Source organism: Mesoplodon mirus (genome assembly GCF_964341445.2).
Source record: "Mesoplodon mirus genome assembly, chromosome: 18".
NCBI classification, from domain to species: Eukaryota; Metazoa; Chordata; class Mammalia; order Artiodactyla; family Ziphiidae; genus Mesoplodon; species Mesoplodon mirus.
The window spans coordinates 13,089,442-13,105,827 of NC_138994.1; the positions used below are offsets into that span (position 1 = coordinate 13,089,442).

The window sequence follows — 16,386 nt, forward strand, 5'->3', positions numbered from 1 at the left end:
AGACTGGGGGCGACCACGGGGCCTCTTGCCCTTCAACCCCTGCTCCTCCTGTTCATCGTTTCAGCAAACAGCAGTGATGGGCTTGTTTCAGGTGAGCCCCCAGCAAGGTTTTAAGCTCCCTTTCCTCTTTATTTTGTTCTTGGGGTGACATTCATGCCGCGACCCCGCCATTTCTAAGTGCATGACTCAGCATTTGTACATCCACAATGTTTGTCTCCACCAGCAACCTCCACTTTCAAAACTTTATCACAAAACACTCCCTACCCAGCTAACACTTTCTTAGAAGTTTGTATTGTATTTATTTTCACTACGTCACACATGCACATGTTCCAGAATTTGAAAGAAGCAAAGCTTTGGAGGGTGAAAATTCTCCCTCTGGCCAGCCCTTGGCTCTGCATCTGTGGCTAGTCCCAGAGGACCTGGCCTCCCATAAACACGTACACACACACACACACACACACACACACACACACACACACACACACACACACACACACACACACACACACACTACTTTTCCTTCCACATGTGACTGCATGCCATACACTTGTCACCTGGTTTCTACTTCCCGTTGCATCTTGGGGCTGCGGAGAGCTCCATGCTGGCGGGACATTACCAGTGAGCAATGAGCTCTGTGCTTCATACCCTCTTCAGATACGAAGGGTGCAGCGTGGCTAGCCTGTGTCAGCATCACTGCACGCGGCCGTCGTCTCTGTGGGATGCACCCAGAAGTGGCATGTGGGTCAGAGACAGTAAGCAAGCACCTGTGGTTTCAGTGACACACTGATAAGCTCCCCCCACCAAGTGGCCAGGTCATGACCCTCCAACAGACGTGGCTTCCTCAGCACTCCCTGCATTAAGTGCCCCACGCACATGGCACCGGGCAAGTAGGTCTTATTATAAAACCCCAATTTACAGATAAAGAAACTGAGGCCCAAAGAGGCTATGTGAAGGGTTGAAGGGACAGAGGGAGGACTCATGCCTGGGCTCTGCTCCCAGCCTCCGACCACCCAGCCTCTCTCAGGGAGTCTGCAGCCCCAGTCCCAGAGTGGGGAGAATCACAGAGACCCCATCGTCTCACCTGCGCCAAGACTGGGGGTGTCCCCTGAGGTCTTGTCAGCTCTGGGCCCACCTGCAGCCTACTCATCACCAATGTCAGCTTCCCCAGGGGGAGCTAAGTGGCCCAATCATGGTTTCCTCTGTGGCCACTCTTGTGGGAAGCCACGGAGTCCCAGTGGCCAAGGGAAACAGTGAGGTCAGGGAGGGGGGTGGCAAAAGGCTGGAGATGAAAGAAAGGGTACCCAGGGGTAGCTGCTGGTTTGGGGGAGCAGCCCCATCCTTGGCCTCCCTGGAGGGCCATGGACAGGTCTCCCCATGCGACAGTGGGCTCCCAGCGGGAGAGGGGGCTGGGAGGACCTGAAAGGGGCCTGGGCTTCACCTACCTGGGGAGACTTGTTCAGAGGGAGGGGCCCACGCTTTGGTCAGAGCTGGGTTGGGGGGACCCCGGAGGCGCTGGCGCAAGACCAGTTCCTTGTGTGGAGAAGGGTGGCAGGCAGTGACATCAGCACAGACAGATGTCTTGCTCTGTTTGAGGTGGGCTGAAAAGAGTCAGAGGGTAGCTTTGTGTGTCTCAGGCATGCCAGGCCCACTGAACGTTATACTTGTGGGTTAGGCCCGGTGGGATTTCACCAAATGAATAAATCCCTTCTCCCCACGTTCCTGACAAAGAAGGAACATGGGGAGAAAGGCCTACCTCCGGCTTCTGCTTTACCGTGGAGACTAGTGGCAAAATGAGCCCAGGACCCGTAAGGACAGTGGGTGATGCCAAACCTGCAGTGCTCAGTGAGCCATCGACATGACACACTGACTTCCTGACTTTTCTTTTTCTATTTTTTGTCTGTGCCACGCGGCATGTGGGATCTAAATTCCCTGACCAGGGATTGAACTTGTGCCCCCTGCAGTGGAAGCTCGAATTCTTAACCACTGGACCACCAGGAAGTTCCCAACTTTCCTTGAAATGTTGCTGCTTTACATTTTCCACATCACAGGCTTCCCGTAGCAGCAAAAATGCTCAGGACAGAAGCAACCAAGATTTCTATTCAGTGGATGAACGGGTAAATAAACTGCAGTCCATCCAGACAATGTACTGTTACTCAGTGCTAAGAAGAAATGAGCTATCAAGCCATGAAGAGACTGGAGGAACCTTAAGTGCATATTATTAAGTGAAGGAAGCCAATCAGAAAAGGCTACATATGGTGTGATTCCAACTCTATGACATTCTAGAAAAGGCAAAACTATGGGGACAGTAAAAAGATCACTCGTTGCCAGGGGTGAGGATGGGGATGAATAGGTGGAGCACAGAGGACTCTTAGGGCAGAGAAACAACTCTCTGTGTGGCCCCACAATATGGTGGGTACATGTCATTACACATTTGTCCAAACTCATAGAAGGTACAAAACCAAGAGTGAATCCTGATGTAAACTGTAGACTCTGGGTGATGATGACAGATCAGTGTAGGTCCATCGATGGTAAAAAATCAATGGTACATCACTCTGGTGGGGATGTAGATAATGGGGAGGCTGTGCCTGGTTAGGGGCAGGGAGTCTATGGGACTCTCGGTGCTTTCTGCTTGGTTTTGATATGAGCCATGTTGAAAGCACGGACCCTTAACGTGACGTGATGAAAACAGCAGCTCCAAGAGGACAAAGACTCTGGTCTCCCTTGTTCGTTGCTGTTTCTCAGTGCCTAGAACGAGGCCTGGCACTCAGCAGCTACTGCAGAAGAACTTGTTTAGTGAATGAAAACATTAATCAGAAGGAATAGAAAAAAAAGTAATAACACACTCCTGGAAATTTTAAAGCCACAGGGAGACGTGAAGAGAAGAAACCCAGAGGTTTTGGTAAAACCTGATATATGTGTACCACCTAGTTTTAATGACCTTTGCAAGCCCTTTTAGGAAAATTCTTTAAATATATTTTGAATAACACTGTTTTATTTGTACATACAAATACTTGTTACAATGTGTGAAAGTTCACCCCAGCAGCAATGCGCGCACCTGGCACCCAGATCTTAGTCTCTTACACCATCTCCAATAACAGGAACCAGGGCTCCTTGGAAAACACCTAGCAGGAAACGTGCAGGATGAGCCCCGGGCATCTTGCAGTGCCTGCAGTGAGGAGGTGCCGAGAAACAAACCCCACCCCCATTGATAGGGGTATGTAAGGGGACACACAGAAGGCTTTGAGCAACAGAAAAAAAAAATGTAGTTTGGACTATAACTCAAAGTATAAAATAAATGTCAGGCTTCCCTGGTGGCGCAGTGGTTAAGAATCCGCCTGCCAATGCAGGGGACACGGGTTCGAGCCCTGGTCCGGGAAGATCCCACATGCCGCGGAGCAACTAAGCCCGTGCGCCACAACTACTGAGCCTGTGCTCTAGAGCCCGCGAGCCACAACTACTAAGCCCGTGTGCTACAACTACTGAAGCCTGTGCGCCTAGAGCCCGTGTTCTGCAACAAGAGAAGCTACCGCAATGAGAAGCCTGCGCACCGCAACAAAGAGTAGCCCCCACTCGCCACAACTAGAGAAAGCCTGGGCGCAGCAACGAAGACCCAGAGCAGCCAAAAATAAATTAATTAATTAAATAAAATTTAAAATAATAATAAAACTAAAATAAATGTCCTCAAGTCCATACTGATATAACTAAATAATTGAAGAAATTAAGTGGGGGAGAAAAAACAATCTCTTTGCAGAGTTCCAAATAATTTATGTCGATACTGTCCCGTCAAGGAGGTGAAGCATACACCCCCCTAAAGTGTGGGCCACGCATGGTGACATCCCACCCCCAGAGAGAACAGGATGGAAAGGCGGAGAAAGAGGAACTCCCCAGCGGTGACAACTGACAGACACACCTCGGCCAGGTGACCAAGGGCACAGTCACGGTGAGGAGTCATGTTGAGAGCACAGGCCCTGAAGGGATGTAATGAGAAGGGCACTTTCCCTCTGTGGTCTTTCTCCCCCAAATCCACAAGCCCAGACTAATACCGAGAAAGACATCAGACAAACTAGCAGAGGGACAGTCTGCACATCCCTGCCCAGCCCTCCTTCAAACCGTCGGGGTCGTTCAAACCAGGAAAGTCTGAGAGACCGTCCCGGCCAAGAGCAGCCAGAGGAGAACGTGATGACTGAATGTCCCACGTGGGGTCCAAGACAAGTCCTGGAGCAGCAGGAGGGCATGATGTTAAAACTGAGGAAACCTGAATAAAGTATTATTCACTTTGCTTAATAATAGTCTATTAATAATGATTTATCAATATTGGCTCATTAATTGTAACAAATGTCCCGTAAGATGTTCCCAATAGGGGAATTCCCTGGCGGTCCAGCAGTTAAGACTCCACGCTTCCACTGCAGGGGGCCCAGGTTCAATCCCTGGTCGGGGAACTAAGATTCTGCAGTCTGCGTGGCGCAGCCAAATAAAATAATAAAGAGAATTAAAAATAAAAGAGGTGTTCCCGATAGAACACACTGGATATGGGGTATACGGGAGCTCTATCAGTGCAGTTTCTTTTTGCATCTACAGCTGTTCTAGAAAATAAAGTCTATTTAAAAATTTTGTAAAAGGAAGGTTTTTTTTTTAATCTTTTTTATTTTATTGGCCGCACTGTGCAGCATGCGGGATTTTAGTTCCCCAACCAGGGACTGAACCTGTGCCCCTTGCAGTGGAAACTCAGAGTCTTAACCACTGGACTGCCAGGGAAGTCCTTTTTTCAATTTTTATTTTTATTTTTTATTTTATTTTATTTATTTATTTTTGTGGTATGCGGTCCTCTCACTGCTGTGGCCTCTCCCGTTGCGGAGCACAGGCTCCGGACGCGCAGGCTCAGCGGCCATGGCTCACAGGTCCAGCCGCTCCGCGGCATGTGGGATCCTCCCAGACCAGGGCACGAACCTGTGTCCCCTGAATCAGCAGGCGGACTCTCAACCACCGTGCCACCAGGGAAGCCCCAAGCTGATAATTTTTAAATTATTTATTATTTTTTTAGAAGAATCAGTTTTATTTTTTTATTTTTGGTTGCGTTGGGTCTTTGTTGCTGCACGTGGGCTTTCTCTAGCTGTGGAGAGCGGGGGCTCCTCTTCGTTGCATTGCATGCGCTTCTCATTGCAGTGGCTTCTCTTGCTGCATAGCACCGGCTCTAGGTGCGCGGGCTTCAGTAGCTGTGGCACACGGGCTCAGTAGTTGTGGCTCGCGGGCTCTAGAGGCCGCTGGCTGGGACACTTCAAAAAAATCAGTGTTATGAAATATTAAAAAAGCAGAGACTATTCCAGAATAAAGGAAAATGAGAGACATGACAGCCAAATGCAATGTATAATTCCAATCAGATCCTGGTGCAAAAATTAAAAATGCTATAAAGTGTAGTTTGGGGGCAGGTGGGGGAAACTGCAGGACTGTGTATTAGGTGATCATTCATCAATTTCCCAAGTGTGGTCGCTGTGTTCAGGTTCTGTAGGAAAACGGCCTTGCTTTTAGGAGGTGTCCGTGGAAGTATCTAGGGGAGAATTGTCATATCTCCAGAATTAATTAATGTTATTATTAATTATTAATGGGGGGAGAGAGAGCACAAACAGGGCAAAGTATTAATAATTCTTTTTTTTTTTTTTTTTTTTGCGGTATGCAGGCCTCTCCCATTGCGGAGCACAGGCTCTGGACGTGCAGGCTCAGTGGCCATGGCTCACGGGCCCAGCCACTCTGTGGCATGTGGGATCTTCCTGGACGGGGGCACGAACCCGCATCCCCTGCATCGGCAGGCGGACTCTCAACCACTGCGCCACCAGGGAAGCCCCAATAATTCTTTTTTTTTTTTTGGCTGCAACCCGCGGCATGCGGAACTCCCCTGACCAGGGATCGAACCCTGTGCCCTCTGCAGTGGAAGCACGGAGTCTTAACCACTGAACCACCAGGGAAGTCCCAAAATATTAATAATTCTTAAATCTGGGTGAAAGATATATGAGTGTTCATTGTGCTATTTTGCAACTCTTCTGTAAATTTGAAATTTTCCTAAACGAAAAGTTGGGGGAAATACACATAAGGCTGTATATATAGTGTCAGAGGGGATTGGTTCCAGGACCCCCTAGGATACCAAAATCCACTGATGCCCAAGTCCCTTGTATAAAATGGCATAGTATTTGTGTATAACTTATGCACATCCTCCCGTACACTTTATTTTATTTTTATTTATTTATTTATTGGTCCAATTGCTCGGCTTGTGGGATTTTAGTCACCCGACCAGGGATTGAACCTAGGGACATGGCAGTGAAAGTCCCAAGTCCTAACCACTGGACTGCCAGGGAATTCCCCTCCCATATACTTTAACTTATCTCTAGATGACTTATAATACCTAATAGAAAGTCAATGCTATGTAAATAGTTCCTGGCTCATGCCAAATTCAAGTTTTGGTTTTTGGAATTTTCTGGAATTTTTTTCCCCCAATATTTTCAATCTGCTGTTGGTTGAATCTGTGGATAGGGAACCTGTGGCTACAGAGGGCCAACTGTATACATGGGATGTTCATAGGGGTTGAATCTAGGAGATAGAATTACAGGCAGATTAATTACAGGCAGATTAATTACTGGCAATCTTTCTTTCTCTTTTTCTGTACTGATTGGGCCTGAGCATGTACTACTTTTACAGTCAGAAAAATTTCTTTTCCTTTTCAAAAACATTTCATATATTTTTAATATTTTAGACTAAAAATGGGAGAGTTGAGTTTTTCCTCGGTGTTTACATGTCTAGGAGGGACAAGTCAAGTGCTCCTTTATGACCCCCCCAAATAATAACTAAAACTTAACTCCCCCAGGTCAGGCTGGGGGCTGTGAGAAGAATGAGGGTGGCCACCTTTGGGAGTGGGGCACAGGATCTCCACTCCCCTTTCCCACCACCTCCCAGGAATCAGAGCTGAGTGTGGGCCAAGGGACAATGCCAATGGGGTCCTGAAACCATCTCAGCTCTGAACCGAGCCCTGCAGGCCTCCCAGATCCCCCACTGCCGCCCTCTCCTCCCTGTGCCCCTCCCCCAGCAAGGCCAGCCTTGAAGCTGCTGGAGCTGGGTTGCCTGGTCCTCTCTGCTCTTCTCCCTCCCCCTCCCCCATGGGCAGTGGCACCCACTGACCGACAGAAGCAGGTGCTTTGGAGGTGGGGGCGGTGCCAGCAGCCAAGGGGTTAATGGTCCTGGCAGGGGCTCGGTGGATCACAAGGGTCAGATGTCCCTCCTGGATAGGGACAGGCACAGGCACGCAAGCTGCTATTCCGGGGCTCTGATCACGGTCACCTATTTATAGAGCTGGGGGGGCCTCGGCCCTCCCCACACAGGCGGTGGAGAGGCTGCTCTGCTGCAATGTCACCAGCGTCACTGCCACTGCAGGCTGCTGGCATATGCTGCTGCCGCAGGCTCCGGAGCCACTAGGCACTGTGTGAAGCAGAGACGCGGCTGGCCACATGGGCAGCACCATGGAGCCCCCCGGGGGTGGGTACCTGCACCTGGGCGCTGTGACATCACCTGTGGGCACAGCCCGCGTGCTGCAGCTGGCCTTTGGCTGCACCACCTTCAGCCTGGTGGCCCACCGGGGCGGCTTCGATGGCGTCCAGGGCACCTTCTGCATGGCCGCCTGGGGCTTCTGCTTCGCACTCTCGGTCCTGGTGGTGGCTTGTGAGTTCACCCGGCTGCACAGCTGCCTGCACCTGTCCTGGGGAAACTTCACAGCAGCCTTTGCCATGCTGGCCACACTGCTGTCCGCCACAGCTGCGGTCATCTACCCACTGTACTTCGCCCAGCTGGAGTGCCCACCCGAGCCCGCGGGCTGCACAGCCAGGGACTTCCGCATAGCAGCCAGCATCTTTGCCGGGCTCCTCTTCCTGGCCTATGCCACGGAGGTGGCCCTGACCCGGGCCCGGCCAGGCCAGGTGGCCAGCTACATGGCCACGGTGTCGGGACTCCTCAAGATCGTCCAGGCCTTTGTGGCCTGCATCATATTTGGGGCGCTGGTCCACGACAGCCGCTACGGGCGCTATGTGGCCACCCAGTGGTGTGTGGCCGTCTACAGCCTGTGCTTCCTGGCCACAGTGGCCGTGGTGGCCCTGAGCGTGATGGGCCACACGGGGGGCCTGGGCTGCCCCTTCGACCGTGTCGTGGTGGTGTATACCTTCCTGGCTGTGCTCCTCTACCTCAGCGCTGCAGTGATCTGGCCCGTCTTCTGCTTCGACCCCAAGTACGGTGAGCCTGGGCGCCCCCCCGACTGCCTGAGGGGCAGCTGCCCCTGGGACAGCCAGCTGGTGGTGGCCACCTTCACCTATGTCAACCTGCTCCTCTACATCGCCGACTTGGCTTACTCCCAGAGGATCCGCTTCGTGCCTACCTTGTAGCCCGACAGGCAGCGGCCCACCCACCTCTGCTCTCCAGGGGCTCAGGCACCATGAGGGGACCCAGGTGAACCCAGACTTCCAGGGACAAGCCAGAGGGAGGCAGCCAGTGGAGCCATGACTGGGCTTCTGGCAGTGCTCAGCAGCTCAGCTCAGGGAGGGGCGGAGGGGGGACAGGTCACGGAGCCCTGAACAGGTCACGGGAAGGAGTCTCTGCCAGGCAACTCCCAGCCCCTCTCTCTCCCTCTCTGTCTATCTCTCTGTCTTTGTCTCTCTCTGTCTCTCTCCATCTCTCTTCATTTGCTGGCACACCCTGCCTCAGTGCTGGCCACTGTAACACATGAGAAGACTTTGAAGCAGGTGCTGTTGTGACCCACTTTGCAGATGGGGACCCTGAGGCTAGGATTAAGAAGTTGGCCCCAAGCGTCCATAAACGTCTGGAGACCACATTTGGGCTGAGTAAACTAAGTAGTGTGGAAAAGGAGCGTGGTGAGCCTGCGCTTCCTCTAGCCTTGAAGGTGCAGTTCCTGGAACCCTGGAAGGACAGCTATGCAAGCAGGGCCCTGCTGGGGCATCTGTGCCAACTCGAGGAGGAGCTGGGAATCAGGACCCCGCCTTGCCGCCTCTGAGCGGCCACAGCTTTGGAAGCTGAGCAAGGACTCTGGTGTGGTCACACAGGGCAGTCTCATCAAGCTGGAGACAGTGCAGGCTTGGAGGGACCCATGGGGCCGGCAACACTGACAAGAGCACAGCATGCTAAGGAGAAGCTGGGTTCCCACCCAGGCAGGGAGCCACCACTGGGCCCCCGCTGTCTGCCCCGATGCAGCAGCTTCTGCAGTGCCTGCCATGGGCCCCGGGGGGCTGGCCTAGGGCAGCCCTGACCCAGGGGAGGACCAGCCTGGGGCAGCCACTGGGGCATGGAGCCTGGGCACCAGGCATCGCCCTGGTGCTCACAGGCTCACCACCTCTGTTCAAGTGTTCATTTGCCTGGCTGCCAACCACGAGGGCCTGCTGGGGCCATTGCCCTCCACACTCCAGGCAGCTTCTCCCACTCAAGAACCCAGACTGGGCCAGCCCAGAGCAGCGCACTAGCTGCCGGAAGCACAGCAGCCGCTCAGCCCATAGACTGGCCCCTGGCCTTGAACAGGAAATAAACACCAATGCTGATTTGCATGGAGAAGTTTCTGCTTAGGGGGTGGTAGTCAGAGGGGGTGGTGGCCAGCTGTTACCTCCTGGGCCATCCACCAGCATGTTCCCAGAGAAGAGCCTAGACTGGGCTTGGCTGAGGAAGGAGGCAGCTGTGGGAGGGCTGGGGCACTCTGGGGGTAAGAGTGGTCTCCTGAGGAATTAGTGTCCTCTCCCCAGGTGGGTGACAGCAAGGGGAGGATGGGGGCGGGGAGCTTTCGGCACTCACCACCACCGCCGGGGTTTCCAAGGGCCGTGGGCATAGCAGTGGGCAGAGGGGCTGCTACACCCGTGGCAGCAGAGCCCAAGCAGCTGTTAGGCACGGGGTCCAAGGGCTCCCTGTGCTGCCGCCATGCACAGTGTGAGAGAAGTAGCCCGCCCGCCCGCTGGGGAGGGCACACGCACAGGGGTCCTTTACCTGGAGAGGCCTGTCTTCAGCAGCAGATCCCTGAGGGGGCAGGGACCCCTGTGTCCTGAGGTGTCCTGAGGGCCCTGCTGGCTGAGGGAGGGTCGGGGTTGGGAGTGTGTTACCAGGTGACAAAGGAGCATATGGACCACACCCTTCCCAGCTCACAGGGAGGCCTAGACAGTCTTCCTTTTCTAATCAAATTTCTGAAATGAGTTATCTGTCACCAACTCCCCATTTCCTCACTGTCCTATGGACTTCTGCCCCCAGAGCTCCACCCACCCTAAGTTTCAAAGATCCTGAGGGGGAGAGAGAGGAGGCAAGGGGTTCCAGGGCTCAAGATAAGCATGGCAGATGTCGTCTGGCCCCCGGGAGGCTGCCCTGGGGATTGTCTTCATGCTGTTCTCTCCCTGGATCAGAGGACTCTTGCTTTTTGGAGGAAGGAGTTATTTGTCGTTGTCACTTGAGAAACAATACTTTTTAAAGGATGGACTCTGTTCTCTGATTATATACAGTCAGTTAAAATGGAGTGGGACCCCCAAGTTTGCGTCTATGGGTTTGAGTCTGGGCCACTCCTTGAACAGTCCACTTTGGACTGGATCTTACTATAGGTCCTCCCTCAGAGGGTGAGGACTGAACACCAGAATAAACATACGAGGAGGCCTGGACATCTGCCGCGTACACACGCTCACAACACAGTGGTCTGGTGGTGTTGATGTTGGTCATTATTATGTCAAGGAAAACTCACAGCCCTGCTTCTGGGGCACAATCATCCAAGTAACAATGAAATTACATTTCAGAACCGTTTGTCATCATTTAAGATACAGAACGGAAAAAATAAAGCAGCTCACCCCCTCCCCTGGTGGGGGGATGGGATGTCAATGATGATGCTTCTTACTTTGCTCTTAACCCTGCTGCTGACTGGGACCCCAGACTATCCTGAAACCCAAATGCAGACTCAGCTCAGATGAGCCCTGAGCACGTCCTCAGGGGGAGATGACTAGAGCTCTGTTCTTCGGAAAACCCAGGGTCAAAAAATTCCACGGACCCTTCAGATGAGATGTCAGGAGACATGGGTGCTCCGTGGGAACTGGGGGCACTAGGGGATCATCTTCCTCTATCTACTGGTTGACCACCACCCACCCTGAGAGCCTGTTTGAGGAGGTTCACGTGGTAACAGGCCAGTGGCCCCCAGTGTCATGCAGTTTTCAAAGGGCGCCTGAGCCTTAGAAGACACTTGGAGAGCAGAAACCCCAGGTGGGAAGGAGGGGGTCCAGATCTCAGAGGGACCGACCTAGACCTCCCAGGTGCCTCCCCGTTTTGAGATTCTGAGAAGGTCCGGGCTATCTCTCCAGTTTCCAAACCCGAGTGAGGGCCACGCCGTCACGGACGCCAGCCTGACGTGTCCGTGTCCGTGTCCAACGACAGGGCCCGGAGAGAGGAGCCCTAGCCCAGGACCACTCTTTGAGGGCCCGGTTCCTGCCGCCCCTCCCCCGGCGCCCTCAGTCCTCAGGCGCGGTCACGGGGTGGGGGTTGCGGGGACGCGAGGGTTTCAGGGCGCTGGGGCCGGGACTGAAGGCGCAGGTTCGGGAGCGCGGGGGCGACTGGGCCCAGTGGGAGGGGGCGGGGGTGAGCGGATGATGCAACTGGCCCTTAGCGCCTCCCGCGCCCCCGGATTGGCCGGTTCCAGGGCGGCCGCGCCGCGGATTGGCTGGGGCGGGCCCCCCCCCCCCCCCCCCGGCCCTGGGTGCCGCGTGGCGGGCGCGCAGCTGCAGAGAGGGGGCAACTCGCGCCGAGTAACTGGGTAATTGGGAGCCAAGCTGGGGGTTGGGGTTCGGCTCGGGCGGACGGCAGTGCCGCCGAGCAGAGGGAAATGCAAGTCCGCGCCCTCGCCTCCGGCGTCGGGGGGGCTCGGACCTGGGGGAGCGTGGGCGTGGGGAGGGGATTCGGGCGTGGGGAGGGGACTCGGGCGTGAGGGCGTGCCCCTACCCCATGCCTCTTCCCGACCCTTTCCGGAGGCTGGCTCGCCTCTCCCTGCCCCCTGTCTGGGACCCTCAGGAGCAAGTTGGGACGCCGCGGTGGGCGGGGGCACCGGAGTGGGGGAGCGTTAGACCCGCTGGGATGGGGGTCACCGGTCGGCGGTGGAGTGGTCAAGCCTGGCACTGCCCGCCTAACTTTTTGTTCTGGATTCTGCCCCATCTTCCCGCAGCTGCTCCTGCGGAGACGGTGCCAGCTGTGAGGGCAGTGGGCGCAGGCCTCCAGACACCATGAGCGTGGGCTTCATCGGGGCTGGCCAGCTGGCCTTTGCCCTGGCCAAGGGCTTCACAGCAGCAGGTAGGCGCTGCGGCCAGGAAGAGGCCAGGCCAGGAAGGGGCCAAGCGTGAGAGGGTGGGCCAGTTACCCTTCCCCAGGCTGGGAGGTGAGGGTGGAGTCTGCATTAACGTGCCTCATTTGAGCACTGTGGGAAACGGTAGCCTTGGAAGGTTTGGGGTAAGGCAGGGGTTGCTGTCTTACCCTGGGTGGTGCGATTTCTGTTCTTCCTGAGGATGTGGTGGAGGGACGCCAAGACTGGCCTTGAGGGAGGAACTCTGTCTCTCACAGGCGTTCTGGCTGCCCACAAGATAATGGCCAGCTCCCCAGACATGGACCTGGCCACTGTTTCTGCCCTCAGGGTAGGTGCAGGGTGAAGGGTGACCGGTCAGTGTTTCTAGAGGCCAGTGTGTGATAGCCTTGACCCTGGAAGGCCAGGAGTAGGGGTCCCAGAGGGAGGCACCATGCCACAGCCCCCCACGCCAATGAGAAGAGGGTCCCTGGGCTGGAGTATCTAAAAGACCCTGCCTCCTGGCCTGCAGATGGGTCCCCTCCCTATGCTCTTGGGAACTTGGTGACTGGCACATGTGCTGCTGGTGGTCAGGAATGGGGTTCCCCAAGTGGAGCCACCACAGGGGATCACAGTATGGGGGCCAGGAGAGACCACCTGGGGGCTGAATACAGTTTCAGTTTGCCATAGCTGAGTGGAGGGCTCCATGTCCAAGGGTGGGGGCAGGCTACCAGCTTGAGACCACTATCCACACCACCACTCGCACTTGACGAGGTGGTCAGGGGTTTGGGGGCTGCAGCCCTAGGTGCGGTGGGCTGGGACCGTGGTTCGGATGCAGTTTCCCTTGTCCGCCCACAAAAAAAATACCTTCCAGATCAGGGTGCTTCCTCCACTTCTGGGTGGGAAGGGCAGTTAGAGGGTGTCAGAGCCCCGTGCCTTGAGCCCCCAGCCCTGCCATGCCCACATTCCCATCATCCTCTGTGCTGTTCTACACGAGGGGCTCTCGGCCTGCGGGGATACTAAGGGGGCCAGCCAGCCACATACAGCAGGCTGAGCTCGCCTTGGCGCTCCCTGCAGAAGATGGGGGTGAACCTGACGCCCCACAACAAGGAGACCGTGCAGCACAGTGACGTGCTCTTCCTGGCGGTGAAACCACACATTATCCCCTTCATCCTGGATGAGATTGCCGCCGACATTGAGGATCGGCACATCGTGGTGTCCTGTGCAGCTGGCGTTACCATCAGCTCCATCGAGAAGGTGGGCACTGTGGGTCAGGGTCCGGCGGGGTCTGGAGATGGGGTGGAAGTGTGCACTGCAGAGGGCTCAGGAGCCCTGGCGTGCTCCACACCTGGTTCTCCATCTGTGGAATGGGTGTGTTTGCATAGCTCACAGAACTCAGGAAGCGTTCAGTTGGGTGAGTGTGTTCACGCCCTCACCCAGCACAGCATGCTGGGCAAGGGGCTGGGATGGACACACAGCCAGTTTCTCCCCCAGAAGCTGACAGCGTTCCAGCCGGCCCCCAAAGTCATCCGCTGCATGACCAACACGCCGGTCGTGGTGCGGGAAGGAGCCACCGTGTATGCCACGGGCACCCACGCCCAGGTGGAGGATGGCCGGCTCCTGGAGCAGCTCCTGGGCAGTGTGGGCTTCTGCACGGAGGTGGAGGAGGACCTGATTGATGCTGTCACGGGACTCAGCGGCAGCGGCCCAGCTTATGTGAGGACTGGGGAGGGGCGGGGGCAGTAGGCAGTCCCCAGGACCTCAGGGCACGTCTGCCCATCTTCCCGTCCTCCTTGCTCTGGGCCCCTGCGGGCAGAGCTGCTGGACTAACCACTACGTAGAGGAAATGGAGAAAAGGCCTGGGACAGCAGCTTAGGTGCTTTCTCTCTGCAGGCATTCACAGCCCTGGACGCACTGGCTGATGGGGGTGTGAAGATGGGGCTTCCAAGGCGCCTGGCAGTCCGCCTTGGGGCCCAGGCTCTGCTGGTTAGTGTTCTTCCTGAGCCTCCGGTGGGGGCCACTCCTTACCAGGACCGAGACTGGTGCTCTGGGGTGGATGGGTGGAGAGTCAGTGGGTGCTGTGTTGGTTGGGGCTGGGAGCAGTACCCTCACAGCCTTCAGCCCCCCTCTCTGGCTTCAGGGGGCCGCCAAGATGCTACTGGACTCCGAACAGCACCCAGGCCAGCTCAAGGACAACGTCTGCTCTCCCGGTGGGGCCACCATCCACGCCTTGCACGTGCTGGAGAGCGGGGGCTTTCGCTCCCTGCTCATCAATGCCGTGGAGGCCTCTTGCATCCGCACACGGTGGGCCCCCGCTGCTGCCCGCCCACTCAGTCATTCACTCACCAGATGTTTATCAAGCTCTGGCCTAGCAGCGGGTAGGGTGCGGGGAGCCCTGAGGTTCCCTGGGGTGGCGGTGTGCAGCATCCCTCACCACTCTCCATCATCCTGTGAAGAGGGGCTGCCCTCTGGGCCCACGCTGGGCTCCGCACGTGATTTCACCACTTGTGGCCTTCAGACTGGGGTGGTCATCCAAGCCAGGGAGGCAGACCAGGGGGAACCTCTGTGGGGCTGATGATAACACCTTCCTCTTGGCCTTGCCGGGGAGACTGAGAGAGTTAGAAGCACAGGATGCGCTGGCACAACGACAGCACATGAGAGCTGAAAGAAGTCCAAAGAGCAGGGGACGGACAGGCCTCCAGGATGGACAGGGCTCTTTCTCACCACCCTACCTGCCCTCCAGTCCAAGCCCACAGGCCTCTCTGCCACTGCCTGACAGTGAGGCTAGAACACAGTGCTGCTCTCCTGGCACCAGCCTGCAGGGGAGACAGATGAGGCATGTGTCCCGTGCTCAGGGCAAAGAGGGCTCAGTGTCTGGGGGGCTGCTGGTAGATTTAGTGACCCTGAGCTGGCTTGAATCAGGTGAGAGGCAGCTGAATGGCAATCTAGGGGAGAGGTAGCTGGCAGCGGGAACTGCAGGGGCAAAGGCCCTGAGGTGGGAGTGACAGCACAGCAGCACCCTAGGCTGGCAGGTGCTGGGAGCTCTGGGCTTCTTCCCACTTCCCACTTGGACCCCTGGGCTCGGAAAGGAGGCGGAGCCCTGGACACAGCCCTCCTCGCTGTCTCCCCAGAGAGCTGCAGTCCATGGCCGACCGGGAGAAGGTCTCACCAGCTGCCATCAAGAAGACCATCCTGGACAAGGTGAAGCTGGACTCCCCTCCCGGCACCTCACTGGCCCCTTCTGGCCACTCCAAGCTGCTGCCCCGCAGCATGGCCCCGGCAGGCAAGGACTGAGGTGTCCCACCTGCCCGCAGGCCACTCTCTGCCTTTTCCTCCTGGGCTCGGAGCTCTGTGCTGGGAGTGTCTAGCCCCAGGCCTCACAGGATGTCCTCACATTGGCCCACTGCCCGTGGCTCTGGTCCACTTGGGTCAGTGGAGTTGTAGCCAGGGAGGGGGCACAGCACTTCCCAGTGGGAACCTCCATGGTCCCCAAGTGTGTCCTGGTCCAGAACAAGGAAGGATTCTCTGATCTCAGCCTCCCCCTTCCTCTGTCCCCAAACCAGGTCAGGACCACCTTCCTCCAGAGCTCAGGAGGCTTGGGGGGCTTCAGCACCCAGTGTCAGCTGGCTTGGGCTTGAGTACCAAGGGCAAGGTCCCCCCCGCTCCCTCCCCGCCCCAACCATGAAGGCCCAGCCAAGGAGAGAGCCTTATCCCACTTCTGCCCTTTCTCCACTCCACTCCTTCCTCAGTGTGGGAAGGGCCAGAGGGTCCCTGGACCCCAGCAGAAGGGCCCATGGTTCTTGGCCAGTGTGACATTTGAGGAAAGGGCTCCTCAGATGGTTGAACTCCCAAGGCCCCAATACACTCAGGCCACCATCTCCCATTCCTGGCCCGACCAACAGACGCTGTCATTTCTGTCTCTGACTTCTTAGGTTAAATAAATCGGTTTCCAGCCCCAGTGTCCTGACTTATAACTTTGTCACCACCTGTGGAGGGAAGCCCGGACCTGTGCCAGGGGTCGTTGCTGTCCGATGTAACGTTGAAGGCTGAGCCAACAGCCCACA

The 16,386-nt window shown here is 56.0% G+C and overlaps 2 protein-coding genes across 6 annotated transcripts; both read left to right on the plus strand.

The window, feature by feature from the left end:
• Positions 1-7,490: 7,490 nt before the first annotated feature.
• Positions 7,491-8,414, plus strand: MYADML2 (myeloid associated differentiation marker like 2; the record flags this gene model as incomplete). Its single annotated transcript, XM_082603059.1, has 1 exon — positions 7,491-8,414. One exon carries the CDS (start codon positions 7,491-7,493, stop codon positions 8,412-8,414), a length of 924 nt encoding a protein of 307 aa, XP_082459185.1.
• A 3,320-nt stretch (positions 8,415-11,734) lies between these two features.
• PYCR1 (pyrroline-5-carboxylate reductase 1) lies at positions 11,735-16,262 on the plus strand. Of its 5 annotated transcripts, none has more exons than XM_082603044.1 (8): positions 11,735-11,806; positions 12,212-12,336; positions 12,604-12,674; positions 13,400-13,579; positions 13,817-14,038; positions 14,216-14,308; positions 14,463-14,626; positions 15,454-16,262. In XM_082603044.1, the coding sequence occupies exons 2-8, from the start codon at positions 12,270-12,272 to the stop codon at positions 15,614-15,616; spliced, it is 960 nt and encodes a 319-aa protein (XP_082459170.1). In that variant the 5' UTR covers positions 11,735-11,806; positions 12,212-12,269; the 3' UTR covers positions 15,617-16,262. The 5 variants fall into 5 exon arrangements, with proteins under 5 accessions (XP_082459170.1, XP_082459171.1, XP_082459169.1 ...); XM_082603045.1 differs by lacking the exon at positions 11,735-11,806 and adding an exon at positions 11,809-11,877; XM_082603043.1 differs by lacking the exon at positions 11,735-11,806 and adding an exon at positions 11,977-12,080 and having other exon boundaries at positions 13,820-14,038.
• Positions 16,263-16,386: the final 124 nt, after the last annotated feature.